Source organism: Condylura cristata, unplaced genomic scaffold, assembly GCF_000260355.1.
Source record: "Condylura cristata isolate star-nosed mole 26May11 unplaced genomic scaffold, ConCri1.0 scaffold00030, whole genome shotgun sequence".
Classification (NCBI taxonomy): Eukaryota; Metazoa; Chordata; class Mammalia; order Eulipotyphla; family Talpidae; genus Condylura; species Condylura cristata.
Window position 1 is genome coordinate 6,641,549 of NW_004567131.1, and position 24,099 is coordinate 6,665,647.

General features: G+C 33.8%; 1 protein-coding gene across 5 annotated transcripts in view; it reads left to right on the top strand.

Moving 5' to 3' along the window:
* The window catches only part of ARHGAP12 (Rho GTPase activating protein 12), a 108,707-nt gene extending 84,928 nt beyond the window's left edge, over positions 1-23,779 (top strand). For all 5 annotated transcript variants that reach the window (XM_004691183.2, XM_004691184.2, XM_012731390.1 and 2 more), the window contains 11 exons: positions 3,181-3,242; positions 7,546-7,627; positions 9,048-9,149; positions 10,835-10,933; positions 13,623-13,725; positions 16,704-16,820; positions 18,915-19,013; positions 20,229-20,306; positions 20,394-20,528; positions 20,777-20,879; positions 21,687-23,779. In XM_004691183.2, coding sequence (XP_004691240.1) covers positions 3,181-3,242; positions 7,546-7,627; positions 9,048-9,149; positions 10,835-10,933; positions 13,623-13,725; positions 16,704-16,820; positions 18,915-19,013; positions 20,229-20,306; positions 20,394-20,528; positions 20,777-20,879; positions 21,687-21,861 — 1,155 coding nt within the window. In that variant the 3' untranslated portion in view covers positions 21,862-23,779. The remainder of the gene's footprint in view (positions 1-3,180; positions 3,243-7,545; positions 7,628-9,047; positions 9,150-10,834; positions 10,934-13,622; positions 13,726-16,703; positions 16,821-18,914; positions 19,014-20,228; positions 20,307-20,393; positions 20,529-20,776; positions 20,880-21,686) is intronic.
* Positions 23,780-24,099: the final 320 nt, after the last annotated feature.

Below are 24,099 nucleotides of genomic sequence, written 5' to 3' on the forward strand. Positions count from 1 at the left end.
CTGCCAGCCATGTGGTCACCTCCAGGGCAGGCGGGAATCAAACTCATGCAGAAGTGGTTTAAGCTTCTTAGTACTGTGCTTTAACCCGCTGCACCACCAGGGAGGGCCAACCCCAGTTCTTTTTAGTTGAGATGTCATATAATATTTACAAATGACCAGTACAATATTTACTGCAGTATGTAAAATTCACATTTACCTAGTTTCAGAATGTTTTCATCATCTCAAAAAGAAATCCATATCCATTAAACAATCACTTCACATTTCCTCACCTTCCTTTCCTTGTCACCTGGTAACAGCTAGTTTGTGTCACTGGGCTTACCTGTTCTGCAACTTCCAGCACACTAGTTCTCTCTCCACACTGAACCATTGTGCATGTTTATTTATACTGTAAAGGACTATTACATGAATATAGCATGATTAACTGAAGATAAGGATTTTGATGGGTTGTGTTGATTTTGATATTGCAATAATTTTTACTTAAAATTGGAAAACGCCTGTTTTACTAAATGAATATAGCAGAACACAAAAACATCAAGTAACCTCAAATCATATTAACTAGAGTAAGTGCATCAGTATGAAATAAAAATATATCTGAATTCCCCCCAGGATATAATTCAAATCTCTCACCAGGATAGCCAGACCTTTATAATTCAACTTTTATGTTGAATTCAGAAACTTTAGTGTTTGAAATTTAAATCTTCATTTTCTGCATCACTGCTCTTTTTTTATATTCTTCTGGTAGCACTGTGAATTTGTTGGTTAATTACTTCAACATATGTGTACTGAACACCAACTACATGCTAGATGTATAGGCACTAATGTGGTCCCAGTTTACGGCCAAGTGGAGTAAATAGTGAATAATTAGTACATATGCCATTGTACTTTGCATTAAGTGTAATGAAAGAAAAATACTGGGGGGAAATAGTAAATAATGGGAGGAGTGGAGGATCTGCCACTTATGAGTAGTCAGGGAAGTCTTCTCCAGAAAGGTGTCATTAAAGCTGTGACAGCCTCTGTTTATAGTTCTTCTCTCTACTTTTTCCCAGGTTGAGTTAGATATATACCCTTCTCATAGCATTTATCACTTTGCATGGTAATTGTTTTTGTATTTCTACATTTTGAATGTGGGCATTTTTGTTATTTTTGTGTTAATGTGTTTAGTACTTAGAGCATTAGTGTTTGACTTGTGATCACTATGAGAATTTCCTGCAAATTCAGGACCCTTTTTTTTTATTACAAAAATTTATTTTTACATCATTTTGTACATTTTTTTTTCCATCTCGATTGTAATCCCCGCGGGTTTCCCATCACCAAATCACCCGTGTGCCACCACCATAATCCCGTGCATTTCTCTCGCTCCCTCCCCCCCCCCAGGTTTTTGATCCCATTCCCCACTCCTCCCCCACAACATGTCTCTGGTATATGGTTGTTCATTATTTTGTTATTTTCTCCCCTGGTCCATTATACTCCGGCTATGAGTGAAACCATCCGGTATTTTTCTTTCTCTTTCTGGCTTATCTCACTAATCATGATCTTTTCCAGCTCCATCCAAGTTGCTGCAAAAGACATGTGTTTCTCTTTTTTGGTTGCTGAGTAATATTCCATTGTATATATGTACCACATCTTTCTAATCCAGTCATCTACTTTTGGGCATTTGGACTGCTTTCAGGACCCTTTCTTTTAATGATGCACTGTTTTGTTATTAGTTTCAGTCCATCCATTGACTAAGGTAGGAATCTAGTTTAGAGTGTCATTCGTAGGCATAGACTCTGTCTCTATGGCTATCCCTTTGATTTTCTTGTTTTCTTCTGTTTCTATCTGTATTTATTTCTTTGCTATCTCTACTTTATGACCCTGTTCAGTTCTTACTGACTTTATAAAAATTTCTGCCTCTATTCTAATTTCTGTGTTCCCTACTTTGCATGTTCAGTACCCACCCTCTTAGTGTTGTTATAACTCCCATGTCACTGAAAGTTTTTCTCTCCTATGCTTGTGAAAATTAATTGGGAATGTTCTTATTTAACATTCTGTTCATAAGTATCCATTATTTTGTTGAAAGGCAGCCAAGAGCTTTTATGAAAAGTATCAAAACTTGCATATCTTAGGAAATCTAACTTATACTTTATGGAAAAATTTTAGTAAAACTTGATATGGATATTACCAGAGTTTCCAGTACACCAAAAAAAAGTTGCCATTGTCTATAATGTGAGTTTTTATTAGCCCAGGCAAAACCTTTAGATATTATCTTTTAGATAATATTGAGAAAATACTCAGTATTTTTCCCTTATACAAGAAAGATTGACTTTTTTAATGAAAGTATATTGAGAAAATAGTTGAGGTATAAGTTAAATAATCAGTAGCAAATTCTGAATTGGGGATTTGTGTGTTTGGGTTGTGTGTGTGTGTGTGTGTGTGTGTGTGTGTTTCAGTTGAAGTGAAGTTGACTGCTTTGTCATAGATAAAATGTTTACTAATGCTGATTATTCTAGTCTTTAACTCATTTTGATTAAATTCATTCGAATATAGGAAACTAAAACAAAAAGTGCATTGTTAGTTCCACTTGGAAGAATTTTAATAAAATATTTACCTTTAGCATGGTAGCTTTTTTGCTTTATTGGTTTGATGATTAAGATGTGTCACTACTTTTGACATCAGCTGGCTAATATATCCAGTTTTTCCAAAACCAAATTTGCTATCTGATATGTTTCATGAAGCACAGACTGAACTTTTTATGCCATATTAAGTCCGGTTCTACGCATTGTAATTTATTAAATATAGTCACTGCATTTGTTCTGCCCAGTTATTTTTATATTCTGACGCAACATGTTAGTATCTTAAATAATTTTTAAACTGTTTTATTATACAACAACATCAAAATAAATATTTTTGGTGTTGTGTTTCTGGTGCTAATTTGCAGCATGGAAATCTAATTTGGTAGCAAAGTATCCAATGAATAGCTGCCATGATTTGAGAAGAAACGTCCAAGTATAAAATTACTGAAAAGAACTTCACAAGGGTATAGGAAATTATCATTTTAATGTATTCTAGAACTAAATACATTACATATTCATTAATATTTTAGTTGATTTTAAACTACCATGTCATTTTGATTCAGTCTTACATAAGAACTTGGATTTCATTGTATGAATGGTGCATAAGTAATATTACTCTGTTCCATAGGGTCAAGAGAAATATGGATTATTAAATGTAACAAAAATTACTGAACATGGGAAAAAGGTTCGGTAAGTACACACATCTTTAAAGTTTTGATATGTGTTATCTGGTTAAAAAGTGTTACTATAATCTAGTAGAGGAGATTAAGAGGTTCATAGAAATTTCAGATAATGTATTTTCTAATAAAATACATATAGGATTATCTTGGCATTTTAAAAAAAGATTTATTTATTTATTTATTTATTTAAAGATTTATTTATTCATACAGAACTGGGGTGTGATGCGGAGGGTGAGAGGATTCACCAGAGACACAGTGGGGAGCAGAACAGGCAGATCGACAAAGTACACTGCTGAGGGGAGCAGTGGGCGGGTCAGGAGAGGTCTGTGGCACCATGTGGATCACCTCCGGGTGGGTGGGAGTTCGAACTCATGCTGAAGCAGCTTTAGCTTCTTTGTGCTGTGCTTCAACCCACTGTGCCACCAGGGAGGGCCGATTTATTTATTTTTTTATGTGTACAGAACTGGTGTACAGGCCAGAGGTGCAGGGGCGGTGAGAGGATTCACCAGACAGTGGGGAGCAGAACAAGCAGATCGATTACTTATACTACTGAGGGGAGCAGAGGGCAGGTCAAGAGAGGTCTGCCATGCCATATGGATCACCTCCGGGGCAGGGATCGAACTCATGCTGAAATGGCTTTAGCTTCTTAGTGCTGTGCTTTAACCTGCTGTGCTATCAGGGAGGGCCTGTCTTGGCATTTTTTAAAAAGGCATATAAAACTTAGAGGTTATCAGGCAAAGGAGGCTGAGCAAGAAGTCAACTTTATTTAAAAAAAAAAAACTTTTCAAAATAAGCAGTAAATATATATTGTAACAAAGTTACACAGAATTTTTGTCAAATGTCAGTAGTCATCCAGCCATATTTCTCCTTGCCGAGAAGTGATCAGTAAAGTGTAGTAAAATCCAATAATTCCTCAGAGATAAAATACATCTGTGAGTGTTTCTGTGTGCATAAATTAATATTTTTAAGCACAGTATTTTAACAGTTTATCTTAGAGATAGTACTATTTTATTGTCTTAGAATTGCTGTGTACTTTTTAAAGAACTATTACATAGGTACAAATCCTATGGCTATTTCATAGTTCACTTAACCATTGTTTATTTGTAACAAGTGTGTCTATTGGTAGATGTTTAATGTTAATATTTGCTTGCTGTTTACAAACAATATATCATTTATTAATCTTGCAAGTATGTAAATATACCTGTAGGATAAATTTTACAAAATAGAATTTTTAGGCCATATACAATGGCCATTTTGAGAGAATATTCTAAAATTGTGCTCTTAAGGAATTGAGTCCTTTCATATCTCTAGTAGTAATGGATTTCTCTACATCATTGCCAGTATAGTATGTTGTCAAATTCTTTGATCATTGCTATTTAGAGAATAGGGAGAAAATGGTATTTTTATTTGAATTTCTATTTAGTTGGATAGAATATTAAAAGCCTTTTGTATTTCTTGTTGAATTGTCAGTTCGTATTCTTTTACTATTGTGTAGTTGACTTTTTGGAATGATGTGTAGTATTGCATAATTAATTAAAGAAATTAACTACATTTTCCTGCATTTTAAAAAATTATCAAAATCAAAATGTATGATTTTATAGTCAAAATGAGATCAGTCTGTTAGAGTTAAAAATTTACATGTATTTATTGCACTGTCTTTGTCAGATTTTAAAATTTATTTTAACTGAAATATCTTTGTTGGGTTTTTAAATTTCCTTGAATTAAACTGTCTTTGTCATGTACTTGTAAATGGGTCTATTTCTTGTTCCCTTTTGGGCACAGATGCAGATAGTTCTTTAGTTACTTTCTGTTTTTATTCATTTATTTTTAAGCAAAGATTTATTTATGCATAGAGAACTGGGGTACAGGCCAGAGGTGCAGGGGTGGTGAGAGGATTCACCAGGGACAGGGCCGGGAGCAGAACAGGGGGCAGAACAGGCCAACTGACAAAGTATACTGCTGAGTGGAGCAGTGGGCAGGTCAGGAGAGGTCTGCTGCGCCATGTGGTCACCTCCAGGGCAGGCGGGAATCGAACTCATGCGGAAGTGGCTTCAGCTTCTCAGTGCAGTGCTTTAACCTGCTGCGCCACCAGGGAGGGCCCAAAAATGGCACTTTAAAATGATAAACTGCTGTAAATAATAAGTAGCATTAACAACCATAAGCAAAATAAAAAATGCAAAGTAGAATGTCAGTAAACTTTGCTTCACTTCTCTGAATCTGTGAAGTTGAAGCAGACATTAAAAGTAATGAAATAGGGCCCTCACAGGTAGCATAGTGTGTTAAAGCACAGCACTAAGAAGCTATAAACCACTTCAGTATGAGTTCGATCCCCCACCCTGGAGGTGATCCACCTGCCACAGCAGACCTCTCCCTACCCACCCTCTGCTCCTCTCAGCAGTGTACCTTGTCAGTCTGCCTGTTCTGCTCCCCGCTTTGTCTCTGGTGAATCCTTTTACCACTCCTGTACCTCTGGCCTGTACCCCAATTCTGTATGAATAAATAAATAAATCTTAAAAAAAGTAATGAAATAATAAAATTAGGTCTTTTAAGTAGGTCTTAATTGATATTTTACGTTGGGAAAATGAAGAATAAATCTTTTGGGTAAGGAAGCCTTAATAAATTATGCTAAGGAACATATTTGACATTCATTTTAGTCTTCTAGTTGATGAATTCCCTTTAAAGATAATTAATATATTTTCCTATTTGCAAACACTGATCTCTGCTATTGGAAAAGTACTTCGCTAGGTCTGTTGTAGCCACAAAAATAAAACACTGTTTCTTCCTTCAAGTAATTTATAACATCAATTGGAAAGGAACATTTAAACTAACGTTTCTCATAGAGAACATAAGAAGTCAAATGCGGATTGGCCAGGGTGTAATATTGACCAGTTTCAGAGTTCTCAGTGGGAACATTGCTAAGAGCATAATGACTGTAAGTCTTCCCTGTATATTTGGAGGTAGGGACCGAGAATAGTGGACAGTTTCTTTTAAGGCTCCATAATACATTAAACGCTTAATATTGGTTACTTCTGGAGAAGAAATAGGAGTCTTTAGCTTTATATACATTTATTTACTCAGAGTCTTGAGATATGTATGTATTGGTTATTTAGAATCAGAATTTTTAAATCTCATGTTGTGGTAATAACGTCAGCGGTCAATCAGTACTTTTTACATTGTGTACTTTTTTTTTTTTAAGTTTTATTTATTTATGCATACAGAGCTGGGGTACAGGCTAGAGGTACAGGGGCAGTGAGAGGCTTTACCAGAGACAGAGTGGGGAGCAGGAGGCAGATCAATGAAGCACACTGCTGAGGGGAGCAGTGGGTGGGTCAGGAGAGGTCTGCTGCGCCATGTGGATCACCTCCGAGGTGGGAATTGAATTCATGCTGAAGCGGCTTTAGTTTCTTAGAGCTGTGCTTTAACCCTCTGCACCCCAGGGAAGGTCCTACATTGCATACTTTTAATTATATCTACACTTACCAAATACAGCCTTAGAGGAAGGGAGATAACAAGTATTGGCAAGTATTGGTCATATTTAGTTACTATATTGGTTAGGTTATAAAAGCTAACAAAGTAAATTTAAAAAAGAATTATTTTTAGCTTCTCAGTGCAGTGCTTTAACCCGCTGCGCCACCAGGGAGGGCCAAAAAAGAATTATTTTTAAAGCAGAAGATAATTAGCATTTTTGGAAAGATTATTTATTCATATAGAATTGAGTACAAGCCACAGGTACAGGGGCAGTGAGAGGCTCCATCGGAAACAGGGTGGGGAACAGAACAGGCACATTGGTGAAGTACACTGCTGAGGGGAACAGCGGGCAAAACAGGAGAGGTCTGCACGCCATGTGGATCACCTCGGGGCTGGGGATCGAACTCACACTGAAGTGGCTGCAGTGTCACTTGCAGGCCACCTTGCAGTGCTGCGTTGTAAACCATTGCACCACCAAGGAGGGCCTAACAAAGTAAAGTTTAACTTTTGGGGCTGGGTGTAGGGGTTAAGTCTCACAGCCTGCATTTAATCCCTGGCAGGGGAGTTAGCACACATATGGTGTACCAGACCTCTCCTGTCTCGCCCATTGTTCCCCTTAAAGGTGTATTTCACTGCTAGGTAGATCCACCTGTCCTGCTCCAAGCTCTGTCTCTGGTGAATCCTCTCATCCTCCAAATATCTGGTCTACACCCCAATTCTGCTATAAATAAATAAATATTCAAAAAAAAGTAAGAATATTTGTAAAGTCCTGAAAGTTTTAACTTTAAAAGTTTCATTAGAGAATTAGATAGTTTAGCTTTCATTGGTTGTCTTTATCATTACAGAAAGAACTGGTTGTCGTCTTGGGCGGTATTACAGGGCTCATCTTTACTCTTTACCAAAACTCAAGGAAGTAGCACAAGTTGGGTAAGTATTTCTTTTCTTTGGAGACTTTATACATTTGAATTATATGGATGGCATTGTGCCTTCATTTCACAAAGTTTTCTGTAGTACTTGTAGCTACAGGTAGTATTCAAATAAAAGTAGCTGAAAATTGAAGATCAGTAAAGAGACATTTTGATTCATAAAAGAAAGATTAAAATTCTGAAAAGCCTAATTATGTTATTAAAATAAACAAATTCTGTTTTCTCTGTTGAACTATTGATAAAAAGTGGAATACTACAAGAACATTTTAGAATAAATACATTTCTTGATTCACAGGATATTAAGGCTTGCCTCTGTGACTTCACTATTTTAAATAGTCAGATAATACATGGTAATGTGACCAGTGCACACTTGAATTGTAATCTGGCCTTTGGATGCTAATTATTAATTTAGGGGTCTATGTCTATATATATTATCACTCAGGTTTTAGAAGAAAAAGAAATAACACCATAACTTGTGGTATTTTCTGTATATTTGCATCTTTATTATTGTTACTCCTTAAGCTCTAAAAATTGTCATTTGTGACATAGCTAACACCTTTTGAATGTTTAATATATGTCAGATACTGTTTTAAGTGTATATTATCCTTAATTTTTAATAGTTGATATTTATCATCCCTTCTCCTTTTTTGATGATAAAAAGAGGTATCAAGCACTTAACTTGCTCAGGTCTTTTTTAGTAAGTGGTAGATCTGTATAGCATTTTAGTTTCAGAATCCATTTTCTAGATATTTCCAAAAAATTTTAGTATCAGTGCTTAAGTAAAACTTAAATAAAATTAATCTGATTTGTTTAGTTTGTTCTTATTGTCTGACAATGTTTTCTTATGATTAAACTGTTTCTTTAAACTTGTGGACCTTAATACATACTTGATGAAGAAGAAGGTAACTTATAAAACTGAACATGTTTTAATCATCTATATTTATAATGCAGCCATGTAACATTATGAACTAGAAACATCACAGAACATGTAGTTCCTCAAATACTATAATGTCCTGATAGAGCCTGAATATGAAAATTTTAGGATTCTTCTGTTTGCTTTACTAATTCTTTGATTTACTCTGTTCAATCTGAACAGTGGAATTGACCTATGTTTTCCATATATGTATTATAACCATCATTTCAGATTGATACAATTAAATAATTTAGTCACAGTGTTTTAGCCTCAAACATATTATACACAGGATACAATAAGATGCTTGGTCATGCAATCCTCAATTTTTATTTTAAGGCAAATTTTAAAATCTTGGACAGCCTTTTTACTTCTCACATATAACACATATTAAGGGAATGAAAACTAATAAGTAAAAGTAAGGAAATAATATAAAATTAGTCTTAACTCTTTGAATGCACACAGAAACATGGATATTACATAAATATTTCCCTTTTTTTAAAAAATGAAGTTTGGGAGCAGTCAGTCCAAACCAGAGTTCACAGTGGACCTCAAAGGGGCAACGATTGAAATGGCTTCAAAGGAAAAATCCAGCAAAAAGAATGTATTTGAGGTAACAGATTTTATTTCTAAGTGTGATTATGTTCATAACCATAGTAATTAGATGGTTTTTAAAAAAATTTTTATTTAAAAAGTTTTTCAGTGTGACTAGCTAAGGCACCTTTGGTCATTAAGTCAGTTTGAGGGCAAAAAGCACTGCTGTAAAGATCTATATTAATTTACATAAATTTTTGGACCTCTGTATATTACTCACATTTGTTCTACAAATCTTTCCCTTTCCCTCAGCAATAATACAAAAATATATGGTTTCTCGTTGTTCCTTTTTTTTTAACCTAATTTAATATTAAAGAATAAATTAAAACCATTCTAGAGTTCTTATTATTCCTCTACAGTAATATTTGATCCTATATCATACATTTTTTTGCTGTTTTAGTAGACTACTCCAAAATTCAGTAGTTGAAGATCTATTTTGTTTACTCATTTTGGCCTGTGCTAAGCTGAGTGAGTCTTCTGTTTCCCCTAAGTAAGAGACTGAGTCATTGAATGGACTAAATGGTCTAGTTCACCTGTCTGGTGTTGGTACTAGCTATTGGCTTAAATCTCTTACTCTCACAGAGACTTCTCCAAGCTTCTTCACTTGGAGGTGTCAGGGTTTTGGACATCTCAAGTCTACTTGTAGATGGAGAAATGGCAAAGTCACATTGCAGAGGCACATACAGAAATATTTTTGACACTATCTTTGTAAACAACCTTTCAGATCTCAGCTTTCCTTTATGGTCTCATGTCTCAATTTTTTCCTTTTCTATTTTCAAGGCAGATTGAATTAGTGGATAAGCGAAGTGGAACCCAGGTGTCCCTTCCCTTAAGGTTTTTTTACTCATTTTTATTTTGCCCTGACCCCTGACCCAATATTCATGAGAAACACTCTTATCACTGATGGTCTTTCTTTGTTTAATAGCATTTTCATGTACCTTAGATTATCAACATCTAAAAATTAAATCTGCCCCCACACTATGTGATTAAAATGTGTTTTTTTTTTTTTTTTTTGGCTTGTGTGTGTGTGTTTTTAGGAGCAAAACTATATTTTTCCTTATTTTTAGGTAAGAATCTCTAGTGAAGTATATTAGCTATAGTGAATGTTCAGTATTGGTTGACTGGTTTTGACCCACTCTCTAGAAAGAAACACAAGAAAGGATGCCACTATTTCTGAAATAGTCTTATAGTTTTAGTTGGTGGTCCTAGACTGAAAAGAATTCCATGGTCAAATGAACGTGGGAAATAATCTATATATTCACTCTTAGAAATTCACATGCACACTGCACTATCAAAGCCCTGAGAACTCCTGAGAATTTTGTTTAACTTTCTTCAATTAATTCACTATTATTCAAGTTAATGTCACATAATTTCTTAAATGTAGTTTTTGAGGAATACCTTTTAAAAAAGATACCATTTTGGCAACTATGTTTGAGGAATATGTTTTTTAGAATGCTGTTTAGAAAACTGCCATATGTTCACAGGGGGGAAAAAATCACTTACCAACCAGAAATTAAGAATGCATACTCTAGCCTCAGTCCAGGATAAGAAACTCTGAACTGAAGAGATGATACATAAATTGGTTGTTAATCTTACTTTAGTTACTTCACACTGAATTTTGTAAACCTTGAACTAAATATATTCATTTATTTAGTTTGAAAGGACCGACTGTACTTTTTTTTTTCTTTTTTCTTTTTTCTAAAGTTGAAAACTCGCCAAGGGACAGAACTGCTCATTCAGTCTGACAGTGACACTACTATTAATGATTGGTTTAAAGTCCTTAGTAGTACTATCAATAATCAGGTAAGTATTTGACTTGAATAATTATTAAACTTCAAAGTTGTTACTGTTTTTGACGTTCAATTTGGTTATTGCATATCTAGTTTCCTATTTAAATGTGAAAGAATATATTTTAATATATGCATTTTGGCAGAGGTGGGAAATACACCAGTCAGTTTAACAATTTATAGACGATGACAAATGATTTAACATTTATATAATGTTCACTACCAATGGGTTTTAAATAATTTTCCCAGGAGGCGTTTATCTAAAAAATAGTTCAGAAGGAAGGACAGTCAGATTGCCTCAGCTCTAACTTTTTATAAAATGATTAAATGAGTTGGAAATAGCAGTTTTGGTGGACACAGATCCCACACAGAATTGTGAAAAGAAACTAGCCTTGCCATAGCATGCTTTTTTTCCCCCCTTCTGTCATCTTTTTAGCCAACTCCCCATACCCCACAACATGGTTGTTCATGGTCTTGGTAAATTCTTCTTGTAGTAACAACCAAAAAGAGTGTCAGATTTATACTTGAAGCGATGTCCATAAGAGCAGTAGTAAACAACTAGGGACTACAATTTTTAGACTGCATTTCCTCTTAATATATGTTAATATGGCTCCTCAAGAATCATTGTCAGTAACAGTAGTGAAAGCAAATACTTATTGGAATATAGAGTTGGCATTCACTAGCTTCAGTGGAGATTTAAGATGTCATTCAGAGACTTTATAGGTGATGTCTTGTTGTTAATAAGGTTGTGTTCTTACCAAGGTATTCTATTTTTGTGTACCTCTATTTTTCTGCTTATAAAATAGAGGTTGGATTTGATTATCTCCAAGTATCTTTTTAAGCTCTAGAATTTTGATTCACTCAGCTCAAAACCACCCAGATTTGAAATCTAAATATTCTTTAACTCTTCCATTTCCAACTTTTATCTCTCCTAGCAAATTATTAATCACTCCACAGGCAAATCCCTCCTTTGCAGCTTGTAATGTTGTATGGTATTTCTGAACCATGTCCCTTCCTTTTCCATTTATTCCTAAAACTATGGGCAGGCCTTTAATTGTTTATAGTAAGATAAAAGCAACCTCCTAAACAGTTTCTTTTACTTAATTTCAACCCCCACCAGTCCATTCTTAATGCCATTGCTATTTGAAACTACCTAATACTGAATTTATACTTCTCTCCTTCTCAGAAACTTTGTGATTTTCATTAAAATTCAACAACCTGAGCTTAATGTGTCATTTCAAATATACATATTGTAACTTTCAGGTCTAGTCACTGTAATTTATAAACTACCCCTCAAAAGTAAGTCTACCTGCTTTCATTGAGCAAAAGGGGATCTAGAAGCATGTGGTCAGATGTTACACCTTTCTAGATGGAATATACAGTTAAAGACAGATTACTGGAGACCGACGATGAATAATTAATATAATGATACGTGATGATGGTAAGGGATTACAACACAGTATAAAAACATGAATAAGTAGGGCTAGCCTGTGTAAGAGTCAGGAAAGGCTGGAGACAAAGCCTTGATGACTGTAGCCTAGGTCAGTGAGCCAAGTGAAGAGATGGAGACATTGCTGACAAAAGATACTGAGGAAAATATTAACATGAAATATGAGAGATACTTTTAGGAGAAATTACAAAACCTTACTGAGTGATACTGGAAAAAAAATAATGAGAAATATATCATGTTCATGTATCAAAAGATTCAATAATGTAGATGTATACTTCCAAATGAAAGTTTAAGATTTTGAGTTTCATTTAAAATCCTGGTAGATTCTTTGATTTTGTTTGAAAAACTTATTCTAAAATTTTTACAAACGTGCAGAGGGCTAAGAATATATAATACCCTCATGAAGAAAGTAGAACTTGCCCAACATATCTCAAGGCTTGTAAGCTAAATTAATTAATATAATGTATCTCTGTTGGGGTAGATACACAGACCTGTAGAACAGAATAGAGGATCTAGAAAAATGTTCTTTTTAGAAGCATACTTTGGACACTTTATGCCAGATATAGCATAATAGAAAAGTGAGAAAGACAAATATTTTCAGTAAATGTTACTGGGTCAACTGGATATGTACAAACAAACAGGAATCTTTCCTTAACACTACACAAAATTATAGGATAAGTGAAGATCTCTGTGAAAGGCACAACAAAGTTTTTAGGCCTGAAAAGTCATTCCAGTTTTTTTAACTTGTGGAAGTGACATTTCTGTTGTTGTAGATGAGTTTTAGGATTTACAGACATCCATGACTCTCTTAGTAATGATTAACACAAAATGCCATTTAAAAAGATTTGTTGTGAAAAATAAATGTGCCATTGGCTAGTTAGCTTCATGTTTTAATATGGTCACAGAAAGTAGCTTCATCTCCTTCTGTCTCCATAGATGTACCATGACCTTTCAGCTTTTACTACTATTACTCAGATACAGTTGATCAAAATGAGGCAAGATAACCTTATTATCAGTGTAAACCCATTGTTCTGTGAGTTACCAGTATTTTTTTAAATATCAGAATTTGTGCTATCTGGGGGGAAATAATATTTTATTAATATTAATCAAGTATGTAAACAATGCATAGTGTATAATGATTGGTATACAAATCATTTAGAAGTCAATCATTGACTATTCTGAGAATTTTGCTATTATTGATCATTCTAAAGTAATATAAAAAGTAATACGTGTTTGGGAAATCTCTGACCAATAGACCATAGAAACTGATGAAGCACTTGAAGAGGAGATACCAGATTCACCCGGAATAGAAAAACATGATAAAGAAAAGGACCATAAAGACCCTAAAAAACTTCGTTGTAAGTTCTTTCCCTGTGTTGCTTTTCCTCCCAGTGTTGCTAATAGTTTGAGCCTGTGTATTTGCTTAGCTTTTCAGATTTTAAATAAATAAATAAAAGCTGAGTGGAATCTTCATTGGTACAAGAAAGTTACGATTAAATACATTTATTTAAAATTGGCAACCTTAATATTGAGTACTTCTTTCCTTATTAACTCATTATTATTTCTCAGCTTCATTGTATGCATCCAATTGGTATGATAATAGTTTTAGGGTTTGTGAAACTTTTAGGAGAAAAATATTATGATGCATTTTTGTTGAAAACTCTACGATAAAACTGAACTTGATTAATATAAAAAATATAATTACCAGGTAGAATTTTGTACTTTAAGAAGCCAAAGCCATGTGGATGTGTGTGTCTAGTTCTCTTCTGGCTACCAGGCCACTTGCCCTGGCAAGCGTAGATGCACACATTGTTATCTTCATGTCACATATGCCTAATGGGCAGAATGCTAACGCAGCAATTTTAAGAATAACATTTTCTAATGTTGGGCCCTTGTGAATTACATTTTAAATAGGCCATTAGCTGTGACTCTGAACTTTGTTAAATCTATTTTAACAAATCCACATTTAACTGTTTGCTGGCCTCAAATTAACTTAATGGCCAGAAAATCAGCCCTGCTTTCCTTTTCCCACATTTTAATAAAGTGTAAGCTGCTTACTGATGTCACTGTATAACAGTGTAAACACATAAAAATTTTATTATTATTATTTTTTTTATTACAAAGTTTATTTTTACATCATTTTGCACATTTTTTCCCCATCTCGATTGTAATCCCCGCAGGTTTCCCATCACCAAATCACCCCTGTGCCACCACCATAGACCTGTGCATTTCCCTCCCTTCCCCCCCACCCCCGTTTTTGATCCCATTCCCCACTCCACCCCCACAGAATGTCTCTGGTATATGGTTGTTCATTATTTTTGTTATTTTCTCGCCTGGTCCATTATACTCCTGCTATGAGTGAAACCATCCGGTATTTTTCTTTCTCTTTCTGGCTTATCTCACTAAGCATGATCTTTTCCAGCTCCATCCAAGTTGCTGCAAAAGACATGTGTTTCTCTTTTTTGGTTGCTGAGTAATATTCCATTGTATATATGTACCACATCTTTTTTATCCAGTCATCTACTTTTGGGCATTTGGGCTGCTTCCATGTTTTTCCAATTGTAAATAAAGCAGCAATAAACATGGGGGTACAAGTATCTTTTTGAATCAGTGTTTTTGTGTCTTTCTGGTAGATACCTAGGAGTGGGATTGCTGGGTCGTAGGGAAGCTCCATGTTTAGCAGTTTGAGGAACCTCCAAACAGTTTTCCATAGTGGTTGTACTAGTTTGCATTCCCACTAGCAATGCAGGAGAGTTCCTTTTTCTCCACATCCTCGCCAACATTTGTTGTTGCTAGTTGTTTGAAGATGTGCCATTCTCCCTGGGTGAGGTGGTATCTCATTGTGGTTTTAATTTGCATCTCCCTTATTACGAGTGATGGTGAACATTTTTTCATATGCCTGTTGGCCATCTGCATTTCCTCTTTGGAGAAGTGTCTTTTTAGCTCTACTGCCCATTTTTTGATGGGGTAGTTTATTTTTGTTGAGTTTCATCAGTTCTCCGTATATTTTTGTGATCAGTCCTTTATCGCTACTTTTGTGTGAGAAAATGTTTTCCCAATTAGTGGGCTGTCTGTTTGTTTTTAGTAATGTCTCTTTTGCTGTACAGAAGCTCTTTAACTTGATGTAGTCCCATCTATTTATCTTTGCCTTCACTATTGTGGCACTGGGTGCTCTGTCTTTAAAGATGTCGCTGAAGTGTGTATGTCGTGTAGTGTTTGACCCATCTTTGCTTCTAGGTATTTTATGGTTTCCGTTCTTATGTCTAGGTCTTTAATCCACTTCGAGTTGATTTTTGTGACTGGAGTGAGGCAGTGATCTAGTTTCATTTTTTTGCATGTAGCTTCCCAGTTTTCCCAGCACCACTTGCTGAACAAAAAAAATTTTATTATTTTTTAATACTGTATTGTCTGTGCTGCAACTTTCCCCAAATATATTTAAAAAAAATTTCCTTCTTGAATTCTTACTACTGTAACCAACAAAAGAAATTAGGGCCAAAGGCAACACAGATCATATTCCAGGCTGTCCCATTCTTAGCTCAGAATACAGCTAATTGTGAGACACAGTTATACAAAGTGTAAGGTTTGCACAAAGTATAAGGTTAACTGAAGTACAAATAGTTATGATGGATGTATACATCCAAACATATATGTGTGTGTATGGATATATATTTTCCTAGAGTACTAGTTCAGTGTGGATAGAGGTTTTTATATTTTATGGATATTTTTTATAAATACAGAATTTTTCTTAAAATTTACTATTGACATTTTTTCCCCCAAAGATTTATATATGCATAGAGAATAGGGCTACAGGCTAGAGGTGCAGGGACAGTGAGAGGATTCAACAGGGAGCAGAACAGGCAGAATGACAGGTACACTGCTGAGGGGAGCAGTGGGCAGGTCAGGAAAGGTCTGCCCCCCCATGTGGGTCACTTCCCTGACCAGGGATTGAACTTAAGCTGAAGTGGCTGTGGCTAGCTTTAATACTGCAGAGCTTTAACCTGTTGTACCACCAGGGAGGGCCCTAGATTTCTTTTTTGTTGATACTTTGTAACATTCTAAAAGCAATGGTGAGTGAAAAAAGACAAATACTGTTATTTATGAAATGATCACCAGAAAGTCAACTAATTTAGGAATATGTTGGCACTTACACCAAAGGAAAGGTATGGTATTGGTTTAGCACTTTGAAACTTGGTTTGTGTTAATTTTGTTCTTCATATGTTATATTTAGACCATGTTAAAGTTAGAATAACTGAATTTTATATTGTAGTTTTTGCATATGGGATTAATCCATTTTGAGTGCTAAGTGTTTTATGAAATGCTTACTGTCTGTCTTAAGCCATGAAGATGTCTAGCATAGATTCTTCAGAACAAAAAAAAACCAAGAAAAATTTAAAGAAGTTTCTTACTCGACGACCCACTTTGCAAGCTGTTCGTGAAAAAGGTTACATCAAAGGTAGGTAGAAGTGGTACTTACGATTACGAACTTTGGTCATAGACAAAAGTAAGACATTTTAAATTAAAATTTGAAAAATTTCAAACTGTAAAAATGTTCTTATTCATTGTCACTTTCATAAAGTTATCAGGTTCAGTGATTAAAATAAATAAGATTTTTAAAAATATTCATAAAGTCTGTCTTAACTGAAGTATTGAATGGGAATAATATGAACCAAGCCAATTTTTAGAACCCTTGTACCAGAGGAACTGCAGGATGTGATGGGTGGTAAGATTTTAGTAGATATGACAATCACAATTCTTAGTTTTAAAATGTACAATTTGCAAGAAATTTTGAATAAATAGTCACTAATACAGTAGAAACATACATATACATATATACACACACACACATACATACACACACACATATATAAAATGCATACAAGAACTGGGGTATAGGCCAGAGATACAGTGGTGAGTGGATTTACCAGAGACAGAGTGGGGAATAGAACAGGCAGATCGACTGAAATACACTGCTGAGAGAAGCAGATGGCAAGACAGGAGAGGTCTGCCACGCCATGTGGCTCACCTCCTTGGTCAGGGATCCACCTCATAGTGCTGTGCTCTGACCCCTTGCGCCAATAGGGAGGCCTGGCATAGTAGAAGTAAAGGAGAAAAATATTGAACAATTTCACTTTTGTTTGCTTTCAGTTCTCAGTTCAGGTAATTTTAAAATTAGTACAGGGGTTTTTTTCCCACCTGATTAACTTTTACATTTATTACTTAATCTGTTAGTACTATAATGATCCAAGGAGATCTTTTCCTTAATAAGTAAGTATACTTTAATTTACTTTAAAATCACATATGCTTGTATATACCTTTAGTTCTTACAAGCACCTTTAATTCCATTAACATTTTCTAACAAATGACTCACACTAGTGACATCTATTTATAAATAAAGATTTGGGTAAAGGTAATATAATAAATGATATACATCTCTCTCTAATTATGAAGTTCCTGACAAGGGTCATTACTGGAATATATATTTGCAAACTGTCTAACATACATAAATAAGTTTTGTTTTAAAAATCGAAAGTTGCTAGGGAAAAATTCAAATAATTGAGTCAAACTATCAGCCTTATAAGTTATGGATAAACATGTATTCCTAGATAATATGTATGATTTTAACATACTGAATTTCCGACCTAAAGAAAAAGAAAAGCCTGCCTAATAGAAACCGATGCTAATTTTTTCACTAGACTTTTTTATTGAGTGATATAAATTGTTGCTATTTTGTCATACTGTTTATCATTTCAAATATTTATTTTCCTGAGCATTTAACACTAATGAGGCATTTCAAGATTGTTGGATTGAAAGGTTAATAATAGAATAGGATTTGGAATATATTTTGTATAATCCGGTTTTTTTTAAAAATTATTTTATAAGTTTATTTTTACATCATTTTGTACATTTTTTTTCCCATCTCAATTGTAATCCCCGCGGGTTTCCCATCACCAAGTCACCCGTGTACCATCACCATAATCCCATGCACTTCCCTCCCCCCCCCTTGTATAATCAGGTTTTTAACATGATGGGCATGTACATGCTTGACTTAATAGTTGAATGTTTATTTAATACTTACTCAGTGCTAGACATGAACCTAGGTGCTTGTGGTTCCTGTATACTTTCTTGTGGAAGGTCCCTGAAATTCTGAAGCTTATCTAAAATGGCAGATGGACAGATAGACAAGATAATTGAAAATAGTTGTGGCTCCTATGAAAAATTAACAAAGTAATGAAATAGAGAGTGATTGAATTGGGATTATCTTAGGATGGTCAGAATGTTTTTCTAAGGAGCTGGCTTTCTAGCTGAGGCTAGGAAGGATAAGAAAAGCCTACTAGATTTGGGGTTAAGATTTAGGAATAGAAAGTTAAAAAATCTCTTGGGCAAGAATGAGTTGAAGTAGTCATGCAATTTAGTAAAGAAAGAATATAGAAATGAAGTTGGAAGAAGCAGACAGATTCTAGATCATAAAAGGTATAAGTACCTGGAGATGGATACACAAATATTTTCTGTTGCACTACAAATTCTAACCTTGAAATGAATCTTTCAGATCAGGTATTTGGAGCCAATCTTGCGAGTCTGTGTCAGAAAGAGAATGGCACAGTGCCAAAATTTGTGAAGTTATGCATTGAACATGTTGAAGAATTTGGTAAGAAAATTTTCTTTTGATGTTAATAAGCACATCAACTCATCATTTTACCGTAGGATTTTTTTTTTTAAAGAAATACAAACAAAAGTTGTAAGAAGATGTTAAGAAGAGTATCTTGTTTGTAGAAAGTCATATTTGTGCCTGTTTAAAATTAAAATTTTGTAGCCATCAAATGAATATTCAGTAATTATGGCTTAATAGACACTGTCTTCATTGAACCCAGTTGGAACTAGTGTTTGCTTAAAATAAAAGTGGTGATTGTGAACTGAGTTTATTAAGGAGTGATTTGACGGTGTAGAAGATATGAGATTGTATTAAAGTAAAAATAGCATTACTTACATTAAAATCTCAACTATAAATTATGTAAATAAAAACTCCTTTTTTTGCCATTTCCTTTAAGTCTTAAATAATTGCTCTTTTGGTTAATTTTAACATGTTTATAACATTTAAACTAGTTCTATATAAAGTAATAATATCTTGGCTTCAATCACATTAACTTATATCTGTATACTATCAGAAACATCTTTCACATTTAAAACATTTGCATAATTTTAAATTTCTACAGTGAAAGATCTCCTATGTTTTACTTTTTTTGTCAATATGATGAGCCACCATGCTACTTGCCTTTATTTGAGGTTAGATGAATACACATTAGATAATGTGCCTTGTTAAATGTGTTCAGCATTATCATTTAATGAATATTTGAACTTTTTAGGCTTTGTGTAAGTTTCAAGTTGTTCTGTTCTACTTATAAAAGAAATTAAGCTATCAAACTATTAGCTTAGGTTATGTTTATTTGTTATGAGAAGTTAATAAGACAAGCACTTATAAGAGGGTTCTTTAATATGTGAATTTATATTATTAAAACGTTGTGAAAAAATGATATCTATTGACTTCCTTTACCTTTTGAACTCTCCCTAGGTATTTGCAGAAGTTTATCTTAAAATTGTTAATATTTTAAGTTTTATGAGATGATTTCCTTGAGATTCCCCACAGTTTACAGGATAAACAAAATAGAATTGTTGTTGTATATTTAACAGTATCCAGACTGAATCTCTTTTCCTCTCTGTATAAAAAGCAAGTTAGAGATAAAAAGTATTTGCCCGTTTGATTTTAGAGTGATGTTAGTAAAAATTCCAAGACATGCATGCATCTTTAGAACCAGCAAATACTTTAAACATAAAAATATTTTTTTTGTTTTTATGTTTATCTTAGGTTTGGATGTTGATGGGATATACAGAGTAAGTGGCAACCTTGCAGTGATCCAGAAGCTGAGATTTGCAGTCAACCATGGTAAGATCATATTCCTTCTTTTTATATCCAGAGTCATCACTCATTGTGATGTGACTTTTAAAATTTCCTATTCTTCCTGTTTTTTAGATGAGAAACTGGATTTGAATGATAGTAAATGGGAAGATATTCATGTCATTACTGGAGCACTCAAAATGTTTTTTCGAGAATTACCAGAACCACTTTTTACATTTAATCATTTTAATGATTTTGTTAATGCAATTAGTAAGTATGTAATTCCACTCAGTTTTTTCCTAAATGTTGAAATCTTCTGTACAGAGTAAGCTTACTGTACATTCTGTTGAGTTGTATTTTAAACAAGCTTTTTTCCCAGAGGTTTCACTTCAGAAAATTTAAATGTGACCACCAGATGTCACTGTGTATTACTAAATACCATGTTCTAAAATATGTCACTGCTTTCAGTTTCATGAAAAATCTCTAGTTAAATTATCTCTTTTTTTTCCCTCTCCCAGAACAAGAACCAAGACAACGAGTGGCTGCTGTTAAGGACTTAATCAAACAGTTGCCAAAGCCAAATCAAGATACAATGCAGATTCTTTTTAGACATCTGAAAAGGTAAGAGTGTCTCACTTCAATAAAGTAGTATAGAGGAGTAAAAAGTAAGAGAACCGCATAGTTACAAGATGTGGTGTCGTTTCTATGGGATCAGGGTAAATCAAAGATTCAGATACCTATTATGCTACTTGCTGCCTGTAAGTTGAAAAAGATAACCTGTAAGTCTTTTAAGTTTCTCATAGGTGAAGCAGTTTGGTGTGAAGAATACATTAATGTGGATAATATATGTATATGATGCCTAACATGTAATTAGTATTCAAAATTGTTGATAAAATTAATTAATATGAAGATGAGATTGGTTACTAAAGGGGGAATATTAAACTACCTTAAAATAAAACTACCATGGCTCTAAGTTACTTGTTACTTAAGTAACTGATTTTTTCCTTCTGATAGAAAGAACATTAGAATACTAAGATAAATGATCCTAGTAAGAGAGCTTTTAAAAAAACAAAGTTAAGTAAGGTTGAAAGTTTAATCTCTGTGCTGTAATATTTTCCCTCATCAACCTAATGGAGTAATTATTGATATCTGGAATTATAACTCATACGTATGTCCATGTTTTAGTTTAAACACTGAACCAAAATACTCAAACATTTAAATTTGTTAGAATATATATAGTTGTACTTTTCAGCTATGCTTATCCAAAAGAAAGTGGCAAGGGGCGTTTGAATTGGTTTGATTAAGTAACTAAGGAAAATGGAAATGATTCCTCTTTTTTAAATGCAAACCTTTTTTGTTTATAAAATTTGAAAGTTCCTTCTCTAATTTTTATTTCCTCTTTCAATGATTTCTTTTTTTCCCCTTCAGAGTCATAGAAAATGGAGAAAAGAACAGAATGACCTATCAGAGTATAGCAATTGTTTTTGGCCCTACTCTGTTAAAGCCAGAGAAAGAGACTGGTAATATAGCCGTTCATACTGTCTACCAAAATCAGATTGTAGAATTAATTCTTCTGGAATTAAGTTCCATTTTTGGACGTTGATGCTTACTGAAGACAACCTGTGTAATGGAAGCTGGATTACATCAGATTTGAAATTCTTATACATGATGTTTTTTATTTTTGGACCAAGCAGTGACTTTGATTTTGCACTTTTTTGAGGGGTCAGAAGGGAAATGAGACAGTCATGATGTGTATTAGGCCCTCATATTTGCTGCTTTGTTGCAAGTTGTTATAACTATGTGTGATTTGAATTAATTTTACTCTGAATGCTTGCATTTCATACTTTGAAATCAGTAAAGATTAAAACTTGTAATTATAACCAGTCATTTACACTGGATAATTTGGTAAGAAGACTACAGTGGGTTTTTTTTTCCTCTCAAACTGGATAATTATAGAGTGTTTTCTCATGATTCATTATGTTCATCACTTGATAGAACAATACTTAGTTCTTAGTTAAATTGAAAACTCTCTTGGGCATTTTAAACAAAACAAAGTATATCCATTTTTAAAAACTTGTGTATTTCTTTTTCAGGGTTTTTGCATGCAGTGGCAGTCTAAGTGCTAAGATTCAGTATAACTCCAATATCCCTTAATGAAGGCTTGCTGTGTTTTACTGTGTTGTGCAGCATCCTTACCAGATATCTTAGTTGCTTGTTTGGGCAGCACACTAATGTTCTTTAAAACACTGTGATGTACTGGAGTTTAATTTAGCATAAGTCAGTTCAGGGTATTTTTGGGTTGTCTGTGCTACACTGATTTGTAGCTAGCAACCCTAATTCTGTCTAGTGCCATACTGAGTTTTTGGTATGACCCTGTGGAAACAGACAATGTTTGATGTGTAAATATAGGCTAAAGACTTAATGTCTTAGCTTATGTATATAATTGTGTTGTATAGTCTCAGAGTACATTCTAACCCTACATTTCTAATCTTTATATTGGTAATCTTTTCTGTGAATATTAGGTTTCCTCCAGAAATACGCCGTTATTTGGGAAAGTTAACTGCACTTTTAGATTTTAATTACATTTACAGGCAAATCACTGTAATACAAATGGTACTGGAAAAATACTGAATAGACTTGCTAAATGGTAAATGCACTACAAGAGAAACCTTTTAGCTTATTTAACATGTACAGAATACATTAGAAAAAAATTATTATTACAGAATTCTAACTGCAGTATGAATAGCGGAAACCCATATGTAAATTAGATGGATGTCAGGTGGAAATGACATTGCTAAATTTGAGGAGTTCTTTTTACATTACTAATGTAGATTGATTTGTATAATAAAACAGGGTTTGGAAGATTTTGTTACAGAGAGCATGGTCTGTTGAAAATTTTTTTTAATGTATTTTTCTAGATTAACTGCTGTATATGAAATGTCTAATCTTAATAAAAAACTATAAGAGGTTTAGAGATTTTTCCATTGAAAATGTGCATTTTGATTCTTAATTTTTTTTAACTACTTTCATACTCTTAAACATCATTTAAAAAAAATCCACTGAATCCAGTATTTCCTGTGGCAAGTATATTTTCCTTATTTTTCTACTCATGTCATGCTAACAGTCTCCCTCATTGCCCCTACTTTTAATTTCTAAATTAGTATATGAAAGTGAATGATTGTAACCAAGACCCTTTTTCTTAGAATTATATTTATAATTTACAGATTGCCTTACACGGGAACAAGTATTTTTTGTATGATTTATCTGAAAAACTCTCACCTGAGTTTTGTGGTGAAGTACTGTTTGTTGTTGTGATCTTGCTAAATTGATATCAAGCCAAGCTACTTGATAGTTTTGGGCAGGGAGAAAGAAAGTCTCCAAATAAGAATGTTTATATTTGCCTAAAGATGTCATTAATAATACAGTGTGCTTTAGAATTGGCCTATAATGTTGGCCAGAATAACATCTAAAATCAGTAATATTCTTTCTTTTGGTAATTATAGACATGTCAAAAGATTAAACTTGTCCTGTATTTCTTATTTCAAAGTACATATGAGTGTCTGTGAAGTCTTAAATGTTTTGTTAGTCTACAGATAATGAGTTTATTGTAATATGATTGTGTATGTATGGTGAGATCAGTGTCTTGTATTTCATCATTTGTGAATTAAAATTCTCACTTTTTTTTGTAATAACTGAACCAGTAATATTTTCCTGTCTTGAAAGCTTGATTTTTAGTAGGAAATACATTAAAGGCTAAAATGAATTGTCAGTGGAACTTGATTTACTTTTATAGGCCTTCCTTTAGAATGTCATTTAAAAAGTAATGGAAATTAAAAGAAAA